The following is a 27010-nucleotide window of genomic DNA, read 5'->3' as shown; positions in this document are numbered from 1 at the left end:
AATCTGGAATTCCCAACCGTCGCAGCCTATCCCACCGCTGTAACGCCTTCCTTTCATCTGGAAGGGTGCAGAGAAGCATGTCTGTCTACGGAAACGCATACAGCCAGACCGGCCCTTTTTTCCACCTGAGCTAGTGCACCAGGAGACTGTGCAGCCGATGCAGACCTTGCAGACATGTTTACAGGAGCTCAGCTGATTAGAGGAGGATTAGAGAGGACCAGAGAAGGGTTATTCTGCCAACTGAAACCCTCCCTCCCTTCATGGAAACCCGCGGAATGTGGAGTTCTCACTGAGCCCTGAGAAACAACCCAGAGGCCAGGCTGACCCTTACATTCCATCTCCTTGTTTCTCAGTCCTCTTTACAATGTATGAGAAACTCTTCAGGCTTACAGACAAGGAGAAATGTAATCAATTTACACAGCTCACCAATGTCACTTTGTCAGGTCAGAATTTGTGTTGAATTGTATTTCTAAAGCCATGCCTTGTCTGTCAACAAGTGAGGGTCATTATTTTGGTGCCAAACAGAACGTTCCAATTAACTAATAAATTGTTAGTTACCTGAGTAGGTAAGACTGCAATAGGTCAAGACTGGTCTAGATAATAGGATTTCAGTGGTGCAAATGTAATTAAATGTTATAAAGGCCGCCAGTTTGGTAAGATACTATAATTCTGCATGCAGACTGTTTACTTGTTTTCATGTGGAAACTGAACAGACCCAATCAGATCTCCCCAAACTAAGTATTAATTAGAAACACCAGATTTAGTACAGCATTTAGTACAGCAGCATGTACTAAATATTAATCAGATATTACTTTCAAAATGAGGGGAAATGGACACTGTGAAAGACCTGTGGTACTTTCTGTTGTGAAAAACATGTACTGGTACTGTCTGTTGCATATTTTTCTTATCTTTTTATTCTCCTGCAATCCTCCTAATCCATAATATTTTAGAACTTAGGCACTTTCAGTTGTTCAGACCTCATTTGGATGTAATATTTGCATACCAGAATACCAGCCTTTTTCCAGTTAACATAAAAAAAAACTGGAATTCCTAAAAAAAAAAAAACATAAGATAGCTGTCTAATGGGTCTATCATTGTTGTAAATCAAACATTTTACCATCAATTATGAAATCTAAACATCTGTACAAACAAGGTGTTATTAATTAACTTACTCATGTCCAGCAGACATATTCCTGTTTGATGAACAACATTCCTGGAATTTAGGTAATGTTATAAGAAAGTAAATGTTTTTCTTCGCAATAGTTTGCTTCTGAACATCCACTGGTTTTCCCTTTATTATTTCATTAGAAAAAGGTAACAAGTTTTTAAAATAACCTTTTACAGCAGCATTGACATTGCCCTGCCATAAATGCTATTAAAAGTTCACAATAATTGGATGAACAAACCAATATGACGGTAAGTTATGAATCTATATTCCCAAGTAAAGACAGCTGAAGGTTGGATGGAAGTTAAATATAGATCTATCATACTTTATTGATTCAGATGCATTAGTGCAATTCTGCAAGGTAGGCTAATCTATAGCAACCATATAAACTACTTGACATCCTATATTCAAACCCGTGACTTCACATTACTCAAAGACCGAACACAACCACCTGATAATCAGAAAGATAACATTTCCATTACTTTTTCTAAACCGATCTGGCTGATGCATATCCATACATCCATCTGAACTTAACAAAAATGCTGTTATTGATATCTTTTCTGCATCGATTGCATGAATGCTGCTTGTCTGCAGCGTTTTAATGCCAATCAGACTGTTTGGTCACCAGACACTTTTATTTTTTCAGGTTTTGCCAGGTCAGCAAAATAAAAGTTGACGACAATCCTAAAAAGCAACAACACAACAACAAATACAAATCAATAGGCTCCTTAGCTGTCCTCAACTGACACAGCTCCTTCCCCTATCTCACACCAAGGGGCAAAATGGGGCCTTTGCTTCCTGTTTATCGCTTGGCTGGTAAACCTTTGAAGAGAGCTATAGTAACGTTTCCACTGTTGAAAACTCAAAATAGCCTCTGGACTATACTACTTCTGTGCTGATTCCCAAAGCCACTGTGGCCTTTAGCAACATCTTTCCTACAATTCTGACCTGGCTGTTGTACAGAGGGATTCTGCTTGGGGCTAGACAGTTTAGATTGTGGTCTGTATTTAAGAGTCAGACATCACTACTACGTCAGACCATCACTTCCTCTGTGTCTGCTAATGATGCTTTTGTACAACTCAGTTACTATTGGTAAATACAGAAACAGAATGTCCCCCTGCCCATTGATTAGTCTGCTGTACACAAAAAAGAGAAAAGTGATATGCCTGTCCACAGCTGGGGCTGGACTCATGAATGAATGAATGAATGAATGAATGAAATAAACATTGCGTTTATATAGCACTATTCCAGATGCTCAAAGTGCTGTACAGCGATGAGGGGGAACTCACCTATCCCACCACCAGTGTACAAGAACCATTTTACACCAGAACACTCACCACACATCTGCTGAGGTGGAGATGCAGAGAACTTATTTTTAGCCAAATAAATCGTGGGATGATTAGGTTTCAGGCTGAACGAGCCAAGCTGGGAATTTAGCCAGGACACCAAGGAACCCCCTGCTATTTGCAATGAGTGTCACGGGGGCTTTAACGACCACAGTGAGTCAGGACCTTGGTTCAACATCTCACCTGATAGACAGCATCTCCTACAGCACAACATCCCCATCACTGCACTGAGGTATTGGGTTTATTTGACCAGAAGGAAGATTGCCCCCTACTGGCCTACCAACACCACTTCCAGCATTAACTTTGCTTTCAAAATATGTCTCCCATCCAAGTAATAACCAAGCCCACAATTTCTTAGCTTCAGGAACATGGTGGTATGGCTGCTGGCTGATTCTGAGATCAGAATGGCCAAATGCAGTTGAATCAAACAGGCACAAACCTGCAATTCCATGCATTGCATCCATAATAGTCAACAACCCTCCCTCCCTCAAAGTTACAGGCTCACAGTAGGGACATTAGATCAGCTTTACACACTGCCTTTCTCTGGTCAAAGGCAACCACTGCACCCAGACTAAATTTTGTAATAAAAATTATTGTTGAAGACTGAATTATAGAGCTTTTATGTGACATTTTCTTCCATTTTGCCAACAGGCAGAAGAAAAACTCCTAGATGACCTAGATGACATGATTTTCCTCTGGATGTATTATTTCACTTATGTAGTGACTACCAAATGAATGAATTGCCATTCCTTTAATCTTCCACAAATGGGATGGTTGGACAGTCACATGAGCATGGGTTTTGTGGTACAGCCCGGATCTTGCTGCACGTTGACCGCCCTACACAGGGTTTGCTCACATAAAGCAAATGAAATCCCTGCGCCTCACTCAGTTGTATCTGATCATGAACTCGATAAATCATATCGCTCCAGGGTCGCAGGACACAGCGGAGAATAATAATGGTCATAAGAACAAATGGAGGTCAGGATGTGGGGCTAGTACAATTATAGCAGTTCCTTGCTTTTCTAAATTTAGTCTTCCATTCGATGCAAGCTCTTTCAACCTGTACTTTAACATTGATTTAAAGTGCCCCCTTCACGTTTCAAGTTTATTACTACTACTAAGCGCAAGAAGTTAAAACTTTCAAACTAGTGAATAATAAATAAAGCCAAATTTAAATGGAACTTTAATCATTTCCATTAGCTTGCTCTTTCCCTCTTTATATCGGGAAACTTGGACCTTACAGTATGGAACATTCCGAATAGTATTCTATAGAAGGACCAAAAATGTCTTTCTTTGTCAGCATGAACATCATTTTCTGTTGTCTAATGTGATGTAAATGTTATAAAAATGGTGCAAAAGCAGCAGCAGTGCTGGAAGAGCTCAATTGATCTGTTTGGGCAGGGAAGAAGGGTCTTTTTTTTTTACCCCATTAGGCCTGATGGCGTCAGCGTATCGACGGGGCCCTGCATTTACCGCTCCCTCGCCGCTGATCGATGCGGCACGCGGGAGAAGAGCTTTTACCGTCCGCCGCTGTCGTCCTTCCTGAGAGCAGAATGGCACAGCGCCGCCGTTTTGCTTTTACCGTCTCTCGGCCCCGCCCGCCAAGAGTCGCCGCCGCGCTGCTTGTGGACGCGTTCCGCGGAAAGGCTGACGCACTCGAAGACAGGCAAGTCTAAAAAGTGAGACGCTGAAGTGAACGTGCTGACCACTCCGTGCACACACGGGCCACACAGCAGCTACATGAGCCCGAGTCAGGAAGAAGGGCAGGCGCCATGAATCACAGCCCCTGAACATCTGAAGAAAAACACATTTTCAACATACAACAATGCCGAAGTGCTCACAGATACAAAGCACTTTCTATAAGTCATTAATTCAAACTTGCAAAATCTAGGCTTGACTTTAAACATGCTATTATCAAAATGAGGCCAAGAAGCAATATTGGCTATCTTATCTCACGCAATATAACGAGCTGTATTCAAAAGCAATACTACCCAATGTTTCCGAAATTATTTCAAGTAACTTGGTCCTGAGTGTACAAGCATGCAGTACATTAATGGGGCAAACATATGTCTGGATATGTCTGGAAGATTCAATATTTAATGGGCCTCAATAGTTCTAATTTTTACTGTTTGTCAATATATTCTGCTAGGAAAATGTACCGATGGAAATCATGACACATTCTGTGTATGTATGTGTGCATAGTATTTATTTTAAGTTGCAAATATACTTATAGAGAACTTTTAGTATAAAGGAATTTTTTTGTTATTTGACACTTTGATGTGACACAAAGCTTGAACAACCATATTGTCTACATATAAGATTTTTTTAAAACACAGGGCCAAGTTACTTGTCATATGTTAAAATGGAAGTGTTTTTAATGCGGTATAATTGTGTACACAACAGACCTACGAATTGTTTATGTGTAGGGCGAGCCAACATTAATTTAGACAAGTGGCATTGCAGGGTAGCTACAGTAACCTAGTTAAAAGTAGATAACTGTAGAATTTGACCATTCTCACAGAAAATCGATATACATGCCGTGAAGTCATTGTCTTGCACCGGTTTCCATACGACCGGTAATGTTACCTACCACACCGAATTGCAACAGTTTTCGTAGCTTCCTGTAGTTGTGATGCAGTTTTGCGACAGTTTCTCTTGCTAGACAACACAAGATATTTGTCTTCTGTTTCTCCCGGGCCTTCTCCTGTTAACATTACTGCCCATCAGCTGGAACCTTCGGAGTCTGTACTGAACACTACACCTGGGAATCATAAGCTTCTTAAATTGCAATTAAAGCCAAAGGCATTTCCATCTTTTTTTGTTATTGTAGGCAGAAATTGAAAATTGGTTTGTTATTCAATAAATGTGCATATATTAACTGAATTCTTCTAAACCTAAAGATTTTTTTAAATTATTTTTTTAACTACAGGTGGCCTAACCTTTGGCCTGTACTGTACGTTTTCTACTTTAAATTGACACTGTGAAAATTCTTAGTTTAAACCACCCTATTCCTCTCAGTTTGATTTCATTTCCTGTCCCATTAAATACGGCTTATGACCTGGCTGACTGTCATCCTTAGAGGATAAAATGAGTCTTTAAGGCATGCTATGCAGGATTTTCACCTTGGAAATATAATAAAACAACCTTGCTCAGTCATTACTATGATGGACAAGCAATCTGTGTCTCTGTGCACTTCTGCCCAGTCCTTGCTTGTCTGCCTGTATTTCTTATTCTAAAAAGTGTCTGGGATGTTTCTGAGCATGGCCCTCTTTTCTGTGCGGGCTGCATCTGAAAAGCATATCACCAATGGTAGAAGGATAAGAGGAGGAAACGTATATGGACAGGTGACAGTGAGTGCTACCTTTACAGCTGGGATAGTGCTGGAGAGACAGGGTCTCCTTGGTGGTCAGCATTCGGGTTAGATGCCATTATTTGCTAACTAAACCCAGTTATGTTTGCCAGCGTTAGCTAGCTGGCCATGATGGTCCGAGAATTTCCTGTGCATATGTTTGTGCATGTGTGTGCTTGTTACATGCTTCCAGGCAGGCTAGAGCAGACTGAAACCTGCTGATGCTGTGCAAGCAGAGCTAGCATAGGTATGTTCCATCACTACTAAACCAAAGTTAGCTACCCCATAACTTTGTTGCAAATGACAGCTATGTGAAAGTTTTTGCTATCTGATATGCCGGTTCAGCATTTTCACATACTTGTGACTGCCTAACTGATATGAATGCAGCTATTGCTGAATTTTTGAAGGAGATGATATTCCAACAGTCTGTAATACGATGTCATAAAGCTCCCGACATAGCTAGCCAGAGCAAAATATCTGATTGTTTTGTTGGCGAATTAGCTTTGTCATCTTGGGGGTACAGGTGGGGTTGAGGAGATGTTACTGATTGTAAAAAACAGGAGTGAATGTCTGGATCATTCTATAAAACGAATTCTTGCCATGGGTCTGTGTGTGTCTGCGAGTGGGAGACTCACAGACACCTAATGGTACTACACTTGGTCTGACCTAACCCGCTATGGGCCTTGATCCCCAGCTGAACCCAGCCCAACCCAACCCTCCTGGCTCATGGACTATTCTGGCCGCCTGCTGTGTTTGGGGTGGTTGGGAGCTGGAAGAGCAAAGGTATCATGGGACACCGCAGCTCCACCCTGGGACGGGTGCTGCCTTTTCCCCTCCTTTCTGTTGTCACATTATCTGGAAGACTGCCAACAGGCTGTGTACATTTTCAGGAGCATGGGGCTGCTGTTTCTGTGGCCATTGATTTTACCATCCACTGGTACAAGCTAAAGTGTTACAAAAACAAACGCAGCTACAGCCCTTGCCAGGTTTTGTAATAAAGGCCTGTAAAGAACTAACATAATTCTGATGTAAAAACGCTTTCAGGATACGCATGTTATTTTATATCAGGCTAATGAATAGGACATTGCATGAGTAAGTGCCTAAGGCAAAGGGCTGTTTGAGTGGGCAGTATTTACTCAAAGCTCAGAATAAATGCTTTTGAGGAGTGTGGTTTTAAAATGCAGGTGCCCTGGGCTCGTAATTGATTCTGACAACAGGTGACAGATGTCAGGGATATTGAAATGTAAGGAGTGGGTCGTCTGAGTTGTGGGGAAAATATCTAATTGAAAACGGCAAGATTGCAAATGTTATGCCAATTATGCCACTTTGAATAGCTGGATAAATGCTTTGCACTTCGCCATGGATCCTTATTCATATTTGTGCAGTTTAGCGGTCTTGATATTATAGATGTTTCTATCTTGACATTTTACATTGTGTTTTTTCTTTCTTATCATTTTATCCATACAACCCATCCCCCTCACCAATGACTGCAATGCTATGATAGACACACTCAATGAATACACTGTTCAGAAAAATGTAAGTATATAAGGTGAATGCAACCACACCAGAAGCCCCAAGCCGCCATGGTCCAAACACACTTTACGTAATATGTGTGGGGATGCAGAAGCAAACAGGACAGCCAGCCTTTTGTAACATCCTGGCAGGAGAACACCCACAATACCACATGCTTCAGTCTTTGTTCAACAGACCTTTGGGAGCCAGCATATTTCTACCCACACACTCTGCTGTGCTCTCTCTCATAAAATATAGTGTACAAGCAAAAAGAATATTTTTAAGTTCTACCCCACTTGTAATGGGAACTTCACCTCTGAACTGGTCAGTGTGGCATGGGCAGAGGTGAGACTGCAAAGTGTAGATGCATGAACTGCATATGCATTTCAAGTGCTGAGGAAGACTGCACAAATACTGAGATATTCTCTATTCACTCAACACTACACACATTAATGGGGGACATACTATATACTTCCCAAATGCACTGTCTAGACAGTGAATTTAAATGTGTTAATTATCAACTGTACTCAAAACGTAGTGTAATTTGTCTTGTTTTCCAATGAACCCTGTCAATAATGAGGAACATAGATTTCACCAATGCTGAACTGAACACTGAATAATGTGAATACCACATAATTTATCAAAGTGATTTCCGGTAAAAATGCAGTTGACGTTCATAATGTGGCTAGAGCTAAAACACAATTCTTTGCATGTACTGCCACCCTCTGGTCACCAAGCATAAAACAAATGTTTAGATTACACACAGTGGTTATTTAAACTGGTAGTCTACCCTTGGTATACTCGTGGCGCTTTGATCATTTAAAATAAAGCAAAACAATTAGACGGATCAAAAATTGTCACTATATGCTCAGGTCAGCACTTGCAGTCAGTACATCTCTCACAGAATAATAGACACAGAATAATAAGAAATACTTATGCATATTTCTACACGTGTGAACACAACATCTTATTTCTACATCATTGCAGTATGTATAAATGTATTTGGCTCATATGCACCATTTTTAAAAGGAATCTGGGACCCAGAAAGTAGAACTTGAAGAAGTCTGTTGTACACAATGTAGTTGTTCCAACAACCATCAGCATGCACTTACAGTGCCTCGTCTAGGGTAAAAGTGTCTTCTAAATAAAATGCTGTGTAACGTAACACACTTGCCTTGCTTATATATACTGCAGCTTTAATTGGCCAAAACTTTTTAGATTAAGTGAGCAAGTAAATGCTACAGTTAAAGGATTTAAAAAAAAATATTTAAAGTAGATGTGTCACTTCTGTATTAAAAATTAATTTCAGAAGATATCCCTCTCACCCTGCTCCTCCATTTCACTCCCTTTTAAAACACTCCTCTCATTAGAACTCTTCTTAGTCCCGAATTCTTAACATGACTTGCTAAGCTCACAGGATGTAAAAGCATAATAAAGGTGGCCCCAGGCTGGTGTTTCTGCTTTGCTTTCTTGTTTGAGATTTGCCACGATGAAAGTCATTTATCTGAGATTCTTTTACAGTCCCTTCAGTTTAAACAGTGTACGTATACAGCATTTATACGTAGACTTTTTTTTTTGTTGAAAATGTATAGTACTGCAACTCTTGATGTTCAGACTGCCATACAGTATTTCTGAAGAAAATGGAGCTATGGTTTTTGAAAGTGGTTTAAAGAATGGAAGCTGTTTAACGTCCCAATAGTATTATTAAGCAAATGGGAAGTGGCTTCGATGTTAGGTAGGAGTACAACCTCAATTTGATCATGCGCGGATTCATGTTTTAGTGAAGTTTATTGGTGGGTGGTTACGGTAATCTCCTGAAATTATTTTAATAATTCATTAATATTAACAGTGAAGAAAATGTGTTGCAGTGATGAGCATTTTAGCACCAAATTTCACACGCGATGGGTGGAACTGTGAGGGGAAAAGGCTGTAGCCTACGTGTAGGAGGCCTATCACTGTCTATACTGTCTGTTAAAATAGTTCAAACAATGGCAGTACTTTCCTTAACATTCTCAAACAAATAGATATGCTAATTATATAACTAGCTAACTCGCTATAAAACCAAAGTTTAAGTTTACGTCACTTATTACCGTAGTTAAAGATGCATTCTTCGTGAGAAAACTTGTACGTCGAAAGACGAACTTTGAGAAAGTGTGAGACAACTGCTAAAGAGCAGCGTAGGTTTCTTCTACACAAATCGCCATCGAAATTAGCACAACCTTACTTCAGGGAGCTTCACAGGCGTTTAGGACGTGCTTTCCAGTCTTGTTAATATGCATGTCTATGGTTCTGCAAGTGTGATCCCGCAAAAAAACAATCACCCGCGTTCAGCAGTGCTGCTATTTAGCCACATCTTCGACAGAAATTAAGTTGCACTGTAGAAACATTCATGTAATGATTTCAGCCTTTAATAGTGGGCTTGTTTTCTTGTTCTGACGACTCGTCCAGTCCCGTTTGGAGCTCGAATCGATCCTTATAATCTGCTTCTGTGACGTTACGTCAGAAATGGGGGCTACGGGCTAGAAGCCATTGGCCAGAGGTTGCCTCGCTTGAACACAGGAATTCCTTCTTCACCCTGCGTTTAAGGGCGAACTCCCTTGCGGTTGTTGCTCTTCTAAAATCTGGCTTACTTTGGAAGGCCGGCCACAGCCATTTTCCTTACTAAACGCAAAGCAAGTTCGATCCACAACAGTAAATTAAGTGGTTAATTTGGAAACTAAGTAATTATGAAGCAGGAGTTCAGTCCAGGGAGAGTTAATGCCCTGCACGAAACTTTGGTGAACAATGCAGCGGAGTCAGCGTCACCAGAGTACGCCGGACATGGAGAAGCTATGGATTTACCTTTTGTAGTTGTAAAACTTGAAGACGAAACGAATTCTTCGGACGCAGAATCGGTAACGGAATGGACGCGCCCCGTGGAATTCGCTGAAGACTACGACGAGGAAGCTGGACAAGACCCGAAGTCAGTGACCGAAACATCTACATCTAAAAAATATCCCTTACTAAAACACGAGTGTCTGGGAGTAAAGTTGAAAAAAAATGATGGTCGCAAATGCTCTTCGCAGGGTAAGCTATGGTTTGAATAATTACAGAAATAGAGGCTACAGTATGTTTGCAAATAACGATTATTAATCAAACTAGTGTGTGTATAGTTCGACGAACCATCTGAAAATCGAGAAAAGTTGCTTAGCTCTTCATTTTGTGGTGGAACCTTGCTAGCTTTAAGTTACCCTAACAGTCAGGAAAGACAGACAAACGACTCCATAGTAGTAGATGGATATATTAAAATTGTGGTCATTATTCATTGAGGTTAATCACCATAGCAGTGCAGCTTGCATGCAAGAGAGCGTGTGCATTAGGCAACATAAAGGAACTTAATTGACCAGAGGAGTCTCAAGTATGCACAACAGGGGGGAAATCCTACAAGCTGTAACCCTCCCTCAATAATGTGGCCCCAGTATAGGTATTGCAAGAGCAATGCTATAAAGAGCTTACTATTAATTGACAGTTAGAACTAATTTATTTTGTGGTTTTCTGAATGGAAGTTGTTCAGTACTAGCTGTCCTAGTAATAGTTGCAGAGTAAATAGTTTCCCATTTTGCTAGATTAGCTGGCAAATTACCACCATTGTGTTTATTAGATAAACAGCTGGGTTGTACCAAGTTGGTATGTATCATGCTTCTGCCAGCCACTTAAGGTGAAATGGAAACGTATGCTTATGTTTATGATTTTTAACAAAATGATCCAAGTACACGCTACACTGTCCGCAAACTTTCTGTATCATTTTATTCCCCCCACTGCATTCTAAGATGGACTGTTGCCTAAATGTTTTTAGGCCCCTGGCGATTCATTTGTATTTGAAGTTTCTTTACAGTGCTTTTTAGTTAACATTGTATGGTCCCTCTTACCCTTTAGCAATAACCTTGCTTTTGATGTTTATGATGTATCACTTTATTTACTAACCCAGTCTAGGCCTCGGCATGAAAGATGGACCTCATTCCATAAAAACAAAATGAGCATGTGCTCATTTAACCCGTTCATGAAATCCGTTTGGGTTTCAGGACAGAAAAATGAATGATAAGGTGTGTCAAAATAACAAAAACAGTGTGCTGATGCAATAGACTATTACTCGTAATACATATTACTTTTATGTATCTTGCCATATTACTTGTACCATTATTCTGTGTTCTTTCTTATTACAGATTTCAAAGATGCAGGTGGACCTAAGAAGAGAGCTTCCAAGCAAAAAAACAAGAGCAGTTCCCTGCCCAGCACCAAAGGAAGGGTGCGTCTTCTGTGTCTCAGACAAAAATGCGGCTTAAGTGACTATCAGATTGTACAGAGATGATAAACAGTTAGATTGCTTTATGCCTGTTCTGGCACTTCTCTCCTACATGCATTGCTTTTCACAATGAATGACTGAATATTAATCACTGAAATGACTTGTATTAAAAATGGGGTGACAACGTGACCCGTTTAACTGCTGTTTAGATGCCTTGGTCGTCCTGATAACTGAATTAAGATGGCTACAGATATCTCGTTGATCAGATATCTCTTTGATATAGTGATGTGGAGTTCCTCTGATTGTGCTTCATTACATGCTTATGTTGCAGACGAAGACAAAGACGAAGACTAAGACGAACACGAAGAGAAGAATAAGGAGCACGACCCAGTTCTCCAAAAGCCAAGAGGCGTTGATGCAGACTTTCGTGGAATCTCACACCGAAGAGTTGTTTAGACCGAACAGGAAAGGGGCTAATGAATACCGGTCCCTTTGGAAAGACCTGATGGCTCGGGTTAACGCTGTAGAAGCCACGGCAAACGGGCACAAGACCTTGAGCGCGGTGCGGAAGTGGGCAGTCACGTTGAAGAAGACAGGCGTCCATCCATCAAGACAACACAAGGAACGCAAAACAAGCCTGAGATCGGCCCCTGGCGTCTCGGCCCCATACTCCAGATTCAAGCCTGCGAGCGCGATCAGTCCACAGCAGGCCACTGAGCCACCTCTCTTCCCCTCCATGGAGTGTGGTGTGAGTGAGCACTGACCATCCAGTGTAGACCATTTAACGTTCTATGGAAGCTCTGCCCTGTTTGTTCTGCCTTTACTTTCAAAAACAGAAATATAAATTGATTATGTCCATTAATAAGTGTGATTAAAATTTTCCCAGGGGAAGGCGCAATGCTGTGAGAAGCTGGAAGGTGCACTGTTTGAGGTCCTGAACTTTTGCAAGGTAAGTTTTGTGATTTTGAGTCGATCAGATTGAGGTGTATTTGTTCATCACTCAGAAATGTCAAGCAATGTTGTCTGATGAGCACAAAATTATCTGTTTTGGGAAAGTATAGCAGTTTTAGCTTTCTATTTCACACACATAAATGTACTTATCCAGGTGAGTGAATACATAATGGCCTCTGACACCTCTATTCAGTCAGATAATTTTGTGGATGTGTCAGTAATCTGGCTGATATTTTCATTCTTATTTTGCCAGTTCATGTGTACAGCCATCCAGAGATTGGAGGAGAAGATTGACAGCCTTCAATCAAACTCTTCCCACATTCAGGAATCGCATCAGAACTTTCCGATTACTGATCAGGTGGTTGTTATTTTGTTGTTTTAAATGATGCTTCACCTGTAGAAATCGGCACTTCTGGTTTCCGGCATCCCCAATAATGTCTTATTGGTTATTTGTGGGTGGAGCTTCAGTCCAGTAAGAGAGAGAGAATGCATTACACTTTGATCACCATGGAGTCAACCATAACATTCACAAAATGGCTCAAATTCGTGAACTGGCTCTCTGTATCTCGTCACCCAGTTGTCCTCCCAGCATGCCTTGTCCCCTACAGTCTATTAGCCACACAGTCCCTATGAAGGACCAATTGATCTTGAAATCCAGACTGAGTGGTACATTAATTGATTGGTAAGGCTATATTTCAAAGCCTAACACTGAAACCACTGGCCACTATAGCTAATTGCTGCTAACCTTAATGTCAGTGTAAATTTTCATTTCTGGTTTTGCTGCTATATTGGTCATAATTTGGGTGTGTCTGCGATTTTCTTCCCTTTCAGTGGTCTTGTTCCCAGCAGACTGAGAACATTGTGCCCTTGGTATGGTGTGAGGGGTCATCCCATTCACAGTTTCCCTTCTTACAGGTATCGTGGCACAGAGGGGCGCACTGGGCCCCACCCTCAGGCAGCTCCAGGTTCGGACTGAGCTGCCTGAATCTACAGAAAAGCCCTTCCCTTGGCCCTCTGGAAGACAACAAAATGGCCCCTTTTTCCTCCCCTCTTGCCCGCCGCGGCAAGCCACGCCTCCCGCGGTCCAGCCACTCTGGGAAGCCCGCCTCCCTCGCCGACTTCCAGCTCGACCGGCCTACGTCCCAACGGGCAAGACGAGGCGGAAGAAGGCGAAGGGGCCGACAGAGAGGCAGTGGGGGCCCACGCCCAGTGGTACCAGCGAATCAAGCACTGGTGTTGGGAGCCCCACTTTCAGGGGCCAGCGCTAAGGATGTCCTGCCAGAAAAGGTGCCCCCGATGGGACCAAGTAGCACAGCCTCCACAGAGGATGAACAGCTAGGTAAGTACCATCACCAAGTTTGAGGTGCATGTGCACCCTTTAGAGTTCTCCTGACATTTTGCAGTTTCAGGGTAAAAGCTAAAAAATAAAATAAAATAAAATTAAAAAAAAGATAACTGCAAAATGGTACAAACCTCCCAATAGGTATGTTGGGAACTTGAGCTGAGGGTGTATTTTAAAGCATTTAAAAAACTATTTTCTTCACTCTGCTGTCTTGCATGACCGAAATGTCACAAAAATGGCTCTGTATGGAAAAAGTGACAGAAAATAAATTGACAGCAAAAATGATTTCACTTGTTATACTGTCAACACACTTCAGAAGTGAAATGGATAGTCACCTTCTGGAGTTTTTTGACATTTCAGTTTTCGTGCATGTTTTTTCAGTTGTCCTAGACAGTTTTCCCATGTGACAATATATTTTTAGGCATTTAGATTTTCTGAAGACCTGCTTGCTTTACAAAGACAGGCATAGGGCAGTTTGTGGTCTAAAACAAGAAAATAAACTTCAGGTAATGTGAGGCAGTACATGAGAAGATTAATAGCGTTTATTCATGGTAAACCAAAGTATCCGTATCGTACCTGTCACTAACGGTGTGCCCTGTAATGGACTGGCGACCTGGCCAGGGTGTATTCCTGCCTTCGCTCAAAGCACGCTCGGATAGGCCCTAGCACCTCTAGGAGTAAGCGGCTTAGGTAATGGATGGATGGATACCTGTCACTTTGTTAATCATTTTAACAGAGACTTTCATTTTCGTAGTCACTTCTTTGCATTGTGTGTCATAGTTGTGAAGGGGCGGAGCTATGACTTTCATGAATTCGGCCAGCAATGTTGACCAGTGAGCTTTTGGCATTCTGCACTTCCTGGCAGTGCTGATTGGCAGCTCCTTACGGAAGGTGCAAATCTCCGCCTCCGAGTACCTGAAGGCCTTCAAGGAGTCGGACCCGCTGGGCGCGGTGGGCGTGATCCTGAGGGCCGTTTTCCCCGACAGCGTGCTCGCCCACAGCGGGGTCACGGGGAACCAGGCCGCGGGCGTACAGCAGCTGGACCCCAATAAAATAGAGGCCATAAGAGGTGAGGCTTCAGGCTTTATCATCACTCCGTCCCACAATGGGTCCAGTATATTGGCCTGATGCTAATATTATGGCCAGTATGATGTTGCAATATCCACACATCAGAAAGGTGACACATTTTATGTACATAAAATGTCACCTGAATCTCGATTTTTATTATTTCTTCTCACAAGCCAAACTAGCCGGCAATGTTATACAGAATCAGTTCTTCAGATTCTTTAATAATAGTAATAATAATAATAATAATAAAGCCCTTTTTTAAGCAACATAAGTTGACGTGTCTTGTTATTCTAGTAAGAGCTCGCGTTTGTGACTGTCACTGGCATTGGCCAACATGACCAGGCACATGTCATTCATTAGCACACACAGCACATCCCAGGTTGGTGCTCACGTGCGTTTCTCTCTGTTTCAGAATGGCTGGCAGAAATGTTCCCCAAGCATGACCTGAATGTGAGGGGGGTGGACTGGGCCGCCTGCCTGGGGGTCATCACCAGTGTGATTAAAGGGCTTCAAAACGCGGAGTGACAGGTGAGAATCGAAACCCAAACAGGGGAACTCGACTCATTGAATCCTGGTATTGTGGTAAATACAGAGGAAAAACAACTGTCCCAATACTTCTGCATTTAACTGTGTATGTGTCTGTGTATGAGTGACATTTATGTCGAGTCTAAGCAGCTTATGTATTTACACATTTGTATCAGCCTTTGGATGACACACTCGGCTCCTTAGCCACATCATCACACTGCCCCCCTCAGAGTCACAGCATGTGATCTCCAGAGAAACAGCACGTGCCCGTGGTAAATGTAGTGCTAATATGTTTAATTTTTTTAGCCTCATCCCAACTAAATAAAAAATATATTCAAACACAGCGGTTTTATGAATGTAATCAAACACTAACATTTTTCCCTTGTTAAACAGGACAAGGCCTGAAGTGTGAGAGGTGAGCTTAGCCTGATGGGGAACTGCACAGGGACAGACCTGTCCGCAACACGTTGACAAGACAGCCAGGACAATCGCATCGGCAGAATTTGCAAGATTCCCCTTGTTTTTGTCTTCACAGACAGGAAATGCATATGCATTTTTACGTATTTACTGCAGACTAGCGTTCCAATAGAGTTGTTGTCTCGCTGCTACTAATTTGATGAGACTAATACGAACTGTGTTTAGTGGAGAAAAGATGATGTCTGCGAATAGTGTTTTGTTCTTTTCCGTTTCAGCAGTTGTTACACTGTGATTACTAGTGGTTATTCTCTTATTGAAAGGGACGTTTTTAAGGGGACACGCTATACAGTATAGTCTGAGCCAAATGAATTTTTTTATTTTTCTGAACGGTAGTTCACAATTGTGATTTTCTGGTTCTTTGATGAAAAATGTTCACATAAAATTGCTCAGTACCTTTAACAAAGCTTGTTTTCTTTTTTTATTCATTTTTTAAATTCCTCTTCTTGTGGACGAAACACAAATATAAATTCAAAATATATTAATACTCTGTGAATCCAGGCAAATAAATATTTCAAAGCTTAATTCTAACTATAGATTAATTTGTCCACAAGTGCTGTACAGTAGTGATTTCTACACTGTGTGTAGACCATTGGAGAGATTATGGAGTTACTGAACAGTAGCCCTTACTATTAGAAATGTTGCATCAACAGAATACTTAAATTGCTCACATAACAGTTTTCTAAGCAGCAACCAAAAAAATCATGTAACTCCCCCTGATAAAGAAGATGGACGAAGGGAAAGGTGTAAGAAAGAAAATGATAACAATGCAGAAGGGACTGGAGTTGTCCACCACTGACATAAGCGTTTAAGAGTCTAGAGTCCACACACCTTGTTTCCAAAGTTCGAACTGTCAGCTCAGAAACCAGCAGATCCTGTGCCCCTCCAGGACTTCTGGTTCTTCCAGCTCGCTCTCCAGCTGGGAAGGTTTCAGTGCTTTAACGGCACTGTAGCCGTTCTGCTCTTATGGCCAAGTCTCAGTCGCAAAGCCGCAAGCTACAATGTGCCGGGGGTTTGGTCGAGTAGACGGTCCTGAACTGGACCTGCCCGTTCCACAGTGCTAATGTGGACGTGGTCGACGCAGGGCGATTCACCGCAGGTTCAGGCGCGTGAACGTGCAGACGCAGGCGCGTGCACCGGACCTGGGTCACACGTTCAGTTTGAGTACTTTCACCCTTCACAGGCCAGTGAAATGACACGAGCGAAGCGCTTGGCCGAGGCCCGGCACACGCACGCGCTCTGGCGCACACTCGGCTGACCTGTCGGCTGACTCCTCAGCGGCGTTTCTTGCGGCCCTTGCCCTTCTTCAGCTCGTGTCTGAACTTGCGTATGGTGCTGTTGATGGCGCCCACGCAAGCCTTCCAATCCTGGCCGCTCTCCTCCAGCAGCAGCCAGGGAAACCGCTCCTTCAGGTGCTCTGAGGAGGGGGACACCACGTTAAACACGCGCATCAATGCGAAAGGTACTGATGGTACTTGCCTTACGTGTCATCCATGTTATACGCGCAGCCTCACCTCGGAGGGCGCTGATCTTGTTCTGGTCCAAGGCCTGGATGCCGTGCTCGCGGTTCCCGTAGACGTTGCTCTTGACCAGCACGTGCTCGGGGAAGAGGTACTTGATGAGGAAGCGGGCGACCAGTTCGGGGCGGGCGCGCAGGCGGGCAGTGAACATGGCGAACCTCGGCACCTTCACCTGCCTGCTGGGCGGCCCCAGGTACTCTGCAGCCAGTGAGCCAGAGCCAATCAGTCAGCAGCGTGTGCCCCTGGGTCATGTGACTGTCGCTCACCACACAGCAGCCCATACTCCTTGTGCTGTTATATACAGTACTTCAGCAAGCCAATAAAGTTTCTTTTTAAGCAATTTAGACACATCTATCTAGAAGGACTTGCATTATTTTAGTTTTTTTAGCAATCCATTTACACAGATTATTTCACCGAGACACTCAAGTGAAGTACGCTAATGCAACTAAATGTTCTTAACTGCAGACATATGTTTAAAACTCATTTTTAAATTATAGTTACACAGGAAAGACAGTGTAGTTCAATGGTTAGGGAACAGCGCTGATAATCAAGGTTTTTGATCTACAGCTAGGACACTGTTGTACCCTTGTGTAAAGTACTTAACCTGAATTTCTTCAGTATATATCCAACTGTATAAATGGATACTACATAAAATGCAAAAATCTGCGTAAGCCGCTCTGGATAAACTCCCGTAATGTAACTAAAGGTGCAGTTCACCAGGTAGGGCAGACTGGTGGTAGTCAAGGCCTCAACAACATTAATTAAAGCGTTTATAAAGAACAAGGAAAATGACTCTGCTTGCACAGGCGACGTTTTTGTGTCTACTTTTTAAGGTAAAACACGAACCATATACGTCTTCTTTGCCGCTGTCCTCACTCCCTTGGCCAGGTTTGGAACTGCTCTCTGGCGCCTTCTGCTGGCTGACAGAGGCTGGTGTCTTCTTGCGGGAGGTGGAAGGGCCGTCTCCCTCGCTGTCGGACAGCTCCACGTCGATCTCGGCGGTGGCGGTCATCACTGGCGGATCAGGGCTGCTCTGTTCGTCCGGCGCTGGCTCTTGGCTGCTTTCACTCAACCCTTTATGCTTTTCCCCCCGAGAACACAACAGGAAGTTGGAGTGAAATTCTACAAAATAAAATGATTTTTTTGCGTACAAGGCAAGGGCTTAGAATTATATGGTTCTAGCAGACATATTTTTCAAAAATGAATCACTAGTATTGGAATGTTCTTACAGTGTCTCTTTACAATAGACTGAACTGGAAGATTCAAGCAACATTTTTTTATGCCAAAACCAGTACACAACAATGTTCTGATGTTGGACTTGGAAGATGAGAAACCAATATCTGTACAATACTTTCTCCAGGCACTGTGACATGCAAGAAAAGCACACCAGTACCGGAGACTTGGAAGTCTCGTACTCCCAGCCAATGATATCTCACGTACTTTGATCCAATCAGCCACATGGGTAGTTCATTGGCTGCTTTTTAAGCATGGTCGTGGGCAGCTCGACAAGGGACTCTTTAGCAACCAACGGCAAACTTTATATGGCATCTCGCACCTTTGAATCTCAGAACTGTGAGACCTGTGAGGTCCTTACCTTGTGCTTCTTGGCTTCGAAGCGCAGGTACCTGGCTGTGGAATTCATGATGGACACGCACCGTTTCCAGTCCTTGCCATTTTCTCTCAGGTCAAAGCTGGGAAACGCTTTGGCAACCCACTCTGGAAAACACACCACAGTTCAAGCTGATACAATGATAATTTTCACAATAGTTTTAATAATATTATATTCAATGATTATAAAACATTATTATAAAACTTAATAGTAAGTTGGGCTATGGAGAACTTTGCTACAACTTCCAAAAGCATTAATTACTTCATTAAGTAATTATGTTTAAGCAATGACTATTACAGCAGATGGCATTATAGTGTTATAAAATTAAAATATAAATATGCAACTCATAGGCTAGCAGTGTATTTTAATAAATATATTTTCAGCTCTCCAGCTGTCCTTTTATCAGATCAATCATCCAGTTTAAAATTGTGAAAACCTATATATTGGCAGTTTCATTATGAGAAGCTCAGAGTTATAAGGAGGTGCAGGCAGCCCGCGCGAGAGAGAAACAGCACAGATGCCAGTCCCCGGGGTTTACTGGTGTAATAACGAGCAGTAGACCGGCTGGGCTCCTGGCTGCAGTCTAACGGCGCGTAGACGCGCGGTGCTCCTGCGCGGTCCGCCCCGTGGCCCGCGGTACCTCTCATGGCGGCGATCTTGTTGGGGTCGAGCTTCTTGAGGCCGCGGGCCGAGTCGCCCATGATGTTGGAGGAGGTGAGGGTCTCCAGGGGGAAGACGCTGCGCAGCAGGGAGCGCACGGCGCTCCGCGGGTTCGCCAGGGCCCCCGCCTTCTGCAGGGCGCTGCCCGGGATCTGCACCCTCCGCACGGGGTCCCCCAGCCACTCCAAAGGCACTGCCGATGTTAGCAGAGCGTAAATCGATCTGATATACAACAAACTCTTCATTTTCAATGTATTTTTATACATTTTTTCTTTCAGAAATGCCCAATCGCATCTCGGACAGGGTCAGTCCTGCTGAGAGAAACACAACCCTCCCTGAGCGTCACTACAGCCAATCACATCTTTCCCTGAGGGACGGACGGCAGCACCGGACCATAAGGCGGGTAACCACAGAGAAATGAAATGTGTTGTGGGGACGAGCCGCTGGCCAGACCCAGTATTAGTGTGGATGTTGTGTGGGGGTACCTGTCTTGTGTGAGCTTGCTTTGGCAGAGATGAGGCTCTTGCGGGCCGTCCTGGCTGAGGCGCTTGCCGCCGGCGGGGCCGTCTGTGGGGCGTCGGCTTTGCCGTGGGGGAGGGGCTGCACAATCAGGTGGGTCCTCACTACGGTCTGGGCCAGCTGGCTGGGCTGAGCCTGTCCCTGGGGAGGCAGCCTGGGGGGGCTGGGAACGCCCGGGGCGGGAGAGAGGGGGGGCGGCTTCTTCCCGTCCCCCTGCAGAGGGGGGGCAGGCGGGGAGCACACGCGGACCAGCTGGGGCATGGGTAGTAGTCCAGAGTCTGACGTGTTGTGCACCCCGCTGCCGCCCATTGACAGAACCTTCTGGAACACCAGGAACACAGATACACGTGTGTTCGGGGGAGAACAAACACAGACAGACATTCTTACCACCGCATTTCATTTATGATATTAGAAATAAAATTTCCCCTTCACTGTTCCACTTAAATGTGATATGTGTTTTACAGCATGTTCTTATTTTGTTTTTTAAACAGTAGCGGGTGTTTTGTTTCAGTTGTGCTTTGGTAAATTTTGTATCCATAATTGAGTACACACCTGAGTGTCAACACAACACAAAGACAGGTTTCAAAACCAGGCATTTCTGCTTGGCTCTCTTACGTGTTGTAAGAGAGCAAGGTTCAGGTGGACGGCCTACATGCTGGTCACCTTGGCTTGAAGCTGATCAAACTTCTGATCGAGTTTCTGAATGGCTTCGTACATGACCTGAACAACAGCAGTTACACAGTGTTAAATCAGCATCACCCTTAAAATACTGAAGAGATTTAAAACAACTAGACCACATGCTTTTTTATTCCATAATTTTTCTTTTTAAGCATTTCAAATTTGTATTTTTAGGCCAGTTCTATCTCTACAACACCCACACTCTTTGAAAAGTGCAGTCAGCTGCCACTACTATTCACACCAAGCCAAAATACTGCACTAGAGGTATACTAGACAACAGGTATATCGCAGCCACTCCTTTGACCAGAGGGGTCACTATCACACGATAAGGCAGGGAACACTCCAAACAAACCCGGGGGTGGGCATACCTGGCAGTAGGTGAGTATCTCTCCCAGTGTCCTCTGGTGATCAATGCTGAATAGATCTTCAGAGACTGCACTCGACTGCAACGTGAAAGAGCTGTTCACCTGGATGCAACTCTCCTCCATTACCACCCATCCAAACTGTTCGAATTACACTGAACATTTAGCCTCATTACACACTCAATCACAGTGGTGTCAGGTTTATATAGAATAAAGTCCAGGCTCTTCTTTCAGTATGGATTGTTTATGTTTTAACTGAGATAACAGAGAATCATTACAGCTGTCTTGATATTATCCCCATGAGATCAATCTACTTAAGCGGATCTCCTGTAGAACAACTCCACCGCACTGGAGTGGTTACTGACTGACGTTCATGCGGGACAGGGCAGGGTTGGACCCTGAGGTTGTCACTCACCTCGTACAAGGGTTGGCAGTCCATCTCAGCGCTAGACACTTCCTCCATCTGAGGCTCCTCCTCCACGTCTGAGCACTGGAGTGACAGCAAAGCCCCGCCCCCACCCCAATACAGGTGTGAAGCAAAAGCACCCATTTCTGTGCTTGCACGGCATGGTGTGAAGCATGGCTATCACAACACAAACTTATCCAGAGGCATGCCAAGTCGACACAATCCACCATAGCACCAATTATAACATAATGGAACCTAGAGGAGGCTTTCCTAGTTAAGAGACTAAAATTACTATCAATGACCGGACAGCTCAACAAATGATTTATTAAAGCAAAAATAAGACAAATTATTGAGAGGTCTCAGAGCACTTTTGATCGGCTGGCTGTCACTGTTGCATGTGCTAACTGCTCTTTGTTTCTCATTGTATTATTGGGACTTCATTTTTTCCCTCAATCGTTATTTTACTGGATACATTTAAAGCAATTTGGACTACAGTAATTCTATGAGCTATGCTATAAAAATAAATGTTCAAAAGCACAGGGGGGTAACAGGAAGCACAGAAAGAACTGGTACAGCTGAAGCTACCACGCTGCCGGTTAGAGACCCAGAGCCTCTCCACCGCTGGGGACTGTAGCCTCTCTCCTCCATTTCATGCTCGCTGTACTGGGCTTCTGGGGCAAACGGTGGCTCCGCAGGGTCACACAGACCGTGCTCTGTCAAACAGACAAACCAACGCATTCAAAAATGTCTTCTCTGCTTCCAGGGATTCAACTTTGAACTGTCACCCAATGCACGTAGGACAAATGAACCATACCCCACTTTACAGGTAACCCAAATAACCACATAAGATAATATGTTTCATTTTGAAACTTACAACTTGAATTGGTGAGTTAATATATTAATTTGTTCACCTTCTTTTTGGTTGAAATGAGAGAGTGGTCATGTCTGTTGATTTCTGGTTTGTACAGAGTCCGGTAAAAACACGTTCTCTGTAAACACTAGACTGCTCACCAGTAACATTACTAGCCATCACTCAAAAACAAAAAATTTGCAACCGATACGGCTCAAGCTCCAGTCTATGATACAATACAAAAGCACAGGTGGGTAAGATAATAATAATATTGTATGTAACATAGGGTATGAATGTGTATTACACACACAACGATTTGTTGTTACAATTCCATGTACTGTGGATTTGCATAGTTCAAGATATCTTTCAATTATTATAAGTCTTGGCTGTCTTTGGGCAGGGAGTATACTTGTGTCTCTGAACACTTACCATAATGCATGCTATGGGGTTTGGGACAGTCTGTGAGGGAGGGCTGGTCCAGGCTGCTAATGACATCACACACATCTCCGGAGGCAAAGCGGCTGGGCAGCTCTTCCACTAGGACCTGGTCATAGTCCTCCTCCACTTTGATCGTCACAGGAGTTTGGTCTGAAACACCACATTTATACAATATCATTGACTTCATACCAATAATAATATTAATAATAATAATAATAATAATAATAATGTGCCAGATGGGAGCATTCCAAAGGAAACAGCTTAAAGAAGCTATCCAGGGTCTTTTTTGTTTTTACAGTTCTTCAACATGACCAATCGCACTGGGTTGTACACTGTATATAAAAACTACTGCAACTATGTGTAACTCAGCAATGGCAAGTAAGATAGAAAGAGATGTTTAAATCTCTAGAAATAATCTTTAAAATGTGCATTGCTCTTAAAATGTTTGAGTTTATTTCCCTAGATCAAAAAATAACAATCAAGCATTTATGTGAATAATTCATAGCAACTACTGCAGAAAACTGTTTTCTCAGTTGTATCCTGTGGTAGCATTGTGATCAACTACATTACAAAACTGTATAGCAGTTCCCTAAATCTGGTGATTATTTAAATATGGGGTTAAATGAACTGAGGTCCTTCAGGCCAGCAAGCAAAGCATATTGAGTAAATATCAGTTAACGTGACAATGCCTCATATTCAGTTTACAACCCTTTAATGACCTCGGAACCCAAACTAAAGCAATATAAATGTACAACAGCCCACTCTCTCTCTTCCTTTGTAAGTTACATAGATATTAAGCATTGTAGTTAAGTTATCTAATGTGACATTAAGAAGGGAATACTAGATTGCGGAGCACAGTTAAAAGGGGATAGAAAAATGGATAACTGGCACAGTTGTTAATAAGCAATATAGCAGATTAAGGTGAGCTAATTGGTCAGATTAAATGTAAGATTTCATCCTCATGAGCCATACATTGTAAATATTTTTTTTTTATTAACTCCTCCAGAAAGGTAGGTGGCAGTATAGCACTGAATTGTGACTAAATTAAGAACTTTGGAGTGATGCCTGAAATTAAGCACAGGGTAGTTAGGGTTTGCAATGCACCTGCTAGCGCACACCTTGGGGAACAACATGCCATTGTCTGCAGTCTCACACAAAGTGGTTTAGGAATATTTTACATATTACATCTTGGAATATTAAATTGTTGTTAGGTGTTGTTTTTCCACAGACTCTGTGAGAAGACCCATCAGGACTGTGTGTGCAGATGTAAAATGTCAGTATTACTTGGTACTCCTGCCAACAGATATAATTTTCCATCAAGCTTCCATTCACTTTTGCATTGAAGTGAAGAGCCCTTTGAAATTAATTGGCAGAGCTTGAATTCCTCTCCTAAAACTGAAGCAAAGAATAACTTGCAGGAAAGAGCTGCAGGTCTATTGGTTTATTCTACATGAAAACAGACCTGAACGGTATTACTGAGTTTAGAATCCAAATGCATCATAGATTATTGCCTAAAAGTAGGCCTAGTTCACGTTCAACCTATTTTATCTATGATCATAAATCGTATACGCCTAGGCTATATCATCTGCAGTACAAGACACAATTTGTACTGGGTATATGAATCTTACATCTGACGTCTAGATGCACGGTAGTTCAGCCACCGGATGTGTATGCAGAGCTCAACAGGCGGACAAGCCCAATCAAATGCCTTGATGTAGCCTATTTGATTATGTAATGTTTGATGTGTTGTCGTTTACTACAGAGAATATTTTCATTGATCGCTACATTGAAATGACGCGTTTTACAATACTCTTACCGTGTTCAGGTGAAATATAGCGCACATAGGTGAATGTGGTAACTCAAACAACGCTCAACGGCATTCGGGCAAACAAAGGACCGCCCAAGCGCTTGCATCAATGACATTGGGAAAAGACAGAACTGTTGGAAACGGGAGGGTCGACTCATCTATGCAGTAAAATAATCATTAAATTTGAAAATTACACATCAGGGAACATTTTATTTATGCACAAATGCAAGTTTCATGCTTGCAGCAGACAAAGCAAATAGTGAACGTTTGCAGTGAGCGTACTGTTAATAGCCTATTTGGTAATGGAGGAACGCTCAGTATGCTATCATGGTGTGCAGCGAATTGTATCATGACGGAACGGGGCAGCATTATGTGCGTTAGTGCTAAGGATTACTTAGTGCCAGTTGGTTGCACGGCAGAATGCCTGTAAACAGCACTGGCAATATTTATTATCACATTAAACGAGGTTTCTTGCGTTCTAAAATTTCGTGTTGTTGCTACAACGGAGTGTGCCAAAAATAAACTTTAATGCCGCGCGCGTTCTATCAACGTTTAACGTTACATACATCTAAGAACTGAAACAGTGAGCAAGTTTCCCAGATGATTTTGTAACCTTGTAAGCTGTCTAGCTAGCTAAGCTTGACAAAACTGCGTGCCTGGAACGCTGTAACGTGCTACACATCTGAATTGCTAAAAGGAAGTCACAAAACGCTTCCTTCCCCCCCATACAATAACAGACAGAGCGACCTAAGCGTACTGGTAACCCAAAACACAAATTAACATAATAATGTGAAAAATAAAACGTGTAAAATAAAATACTTATAGGCGTTCTTACCGTTTCTTGACATGTCTGGTGTTCCGACTGTTCTTTGTTATTTCCCGGCTTTCAGAATCAACCCCGTATTACTATCACAGTGACCTCGTGACAGGCCCCTCCCGTTCTGCACGTACGTTCTGCATCTGCGCATGAATACGATCTGTAGAGGCGTTCTCGGTTTGCTGTCTGTATATGCTATAGATAGGGAGGTCAATCCTGTTTGGGCGATCTATCAGTAAACATATTTTGATAGTTTATTCTTCATTCATAATGTCATAAATGCTACAGTATAATCAATTATACAACGGCTTGGCAGAATACTCAGTTCTGATTGGTCCAAGGGTGGGGATTCATTATCCGTAAAGAGACACCTCGGCCTTTTAACAGTTCAATCAATGCGCTACAAAATACAGTATTCTAGCAGTTTAAACAGCAACATTCTTTCGATTTAGAATTGTTGTTATACCCCTCGCCCTGTTCAATGTCCGATTTCGCAATTGATGGCAACGCTGAATCACGGTTCTAGTTAGGCTACTGGCTTCATTTAGGGTTGCTAACCAATAGTGAAACGTCCCTTATTTGGACAGTAGAATAGGCGTTCCGTATTGAACTCATGGCTACGTACGGGACACATTTTCTTCTGTAGGCTATCTTTGTTAACGATTGCGTTATAGTAACCATTGTTTTGAATATAATTCAGTAGCTAGCTAGCTACCCGGGATAAAAAGCATGCCGTGAGATCATTTGACCCAAACCCAGCTGAATTTTAATATTGGCTAGGTGACAAGTGACGGCGAACCTATCATAAAGCTAGCTGGCATTCAAACCCGGTTTCAGAGGGTCTTGGAAAAACACTGTCTACACTGCCTGACCGCAACGTTTTAAAAAGCAAGACAGAGCTAGGGAGATTAATTTGATTGAGTTATGGTTTCATGCAGTTTTCTTAAATAATGTAATACAAATTGGTGCTATTGTACGGTATAAAACGGGAAGGAACTATTTTTTCTTGATAGAATCATTGTTTTCATAGAATTAACGATCTGAGTTTTTTTCTTAACAACGGTGCAAATAGAACTACCAACCTTTTGAATAACAACGGTCCAGATAGAACTACCAACCACAGTTTTGCTTGACAACGGTAAAATAATATGCCCAAAAGGCCGCGGAAGAATTTCACTTTCAGCAGATTAAGTCAATAAAATCAATTATAAAAGTAAACATATACAGTCATTGTTGATAACCCAAAGTGGAATAAACCCCTCCGGGCTGTCTTCAGGGCTGGTTAACCATCACGACCCCGTCCTTACATTACTTTCCAATAATGGGATAG

At 42.6% G+C, this 27010-nt stretch overlaps 2 protein-coding genes and 1 long non-coding RNA gene across 5 annotated transcripts; 1 reads left to right on the top strand and 2 right to left on the bottom strand.

Annotated features, from left to right (window-relative positions):
* Positions 1-896: 896 nt before the first annotated feature.
* Positions 897-9602, bottom strand: LOC135240584 (uncharacterized). Its single transcript, XR_010325725.1, has 2 exons — positions 9463-9602; positions 897-4305 (listed from the first exon to the last, which is right to left on the bottom strand). It is a non-coding gene; the product is annotated as an uncharacterized LOC135240584 (long non-coding RNA).
* A 284-nt stretch (positions 9603-9886) lies between these two features.
* Positions 9887-16420, top strand: si:zfos-905g2.1 (uncharacterized). Its single transcript, XM_064310214.1, has 9 exons — positions 9887-10438; positions 11575-11657; positions 11986-12402; positions 12541-12603; positions 12859-12963; positions 13521-13944; positions 14813-15016; positions 15428-15543; positions 15934-16420. The coding sequence occupies exons 1-8, from the start codon at positions 10099-10101 to the stop codon at positions 15538-15540; spliced, it is 1749 nt and encodes a 582-aa protein (XP_064166284.1). The 5' UTR covers positions 9887-10098; the 3' UTR covers positions 15541-15543; positions 15934-16420.
* zgc:113423 (uncharacterized protein LOC569178 homolog) lies at positions 16418-25857 on the bottom strand. Of its 3 annotated transcripts, none has more exons than XM_064310210.1 (12): positions 25699-25857; positions 23048-23206; positions 22354-22481; positions 21778-21852; positions 21369-21443; positions 20986-21042; positions 20289-20643; positions 19784-19996; positions 19129-19250; positions 18381-18615; positions 17529-17732; positions 16418-17431 (listed from the first exon to the last, which is right to left on the bottom strand). In XM_064310210.1, exons 1-12 carry the CDS (start codon positions 25709-25711, stop codon positions 17289-17291), a joined length of 1779 nt encoding a protein of 592 aa, XP_064166280.1. In that variant the 5' UTR covers positions 25712-25857; the 3' UTR covers positions 16418-17288. The 3 variants fall into 3 exon arrangements, with proteins under 3 accessions (XP_064166280.1, XP_064166282.1, XP_064166283.1); XM_064310212.1 differs by lacking the exon at positions 25699-25857 and adding an exon at positions 24873-25001; XM_064310213.1 differs by lacking the exon at positions 16418-17431 and having other exon boundaries at positions 17718-17825.
* Between the last annotated feature and the right edge of the window lie 1153 nt (positions 25858-27010).

This window comes from Anguilla rostrata, chromosome 15 (assembly GCF_018555375.3).
Source record: "Anguilla rostrata isolate EN2019 chromosome 15, ASM1855537v3, whole genome shotgun sequence".
Taxonomy (NCBI): Eukaryota; Metazoa; Chordata; class Actinopteri; order Anguilliformes; family Anguillidae; genus Anguilla; species Anguilla rostrata.
This window is presented reverse-complemented; position numbering and strand designations above follow the sequence as displayed.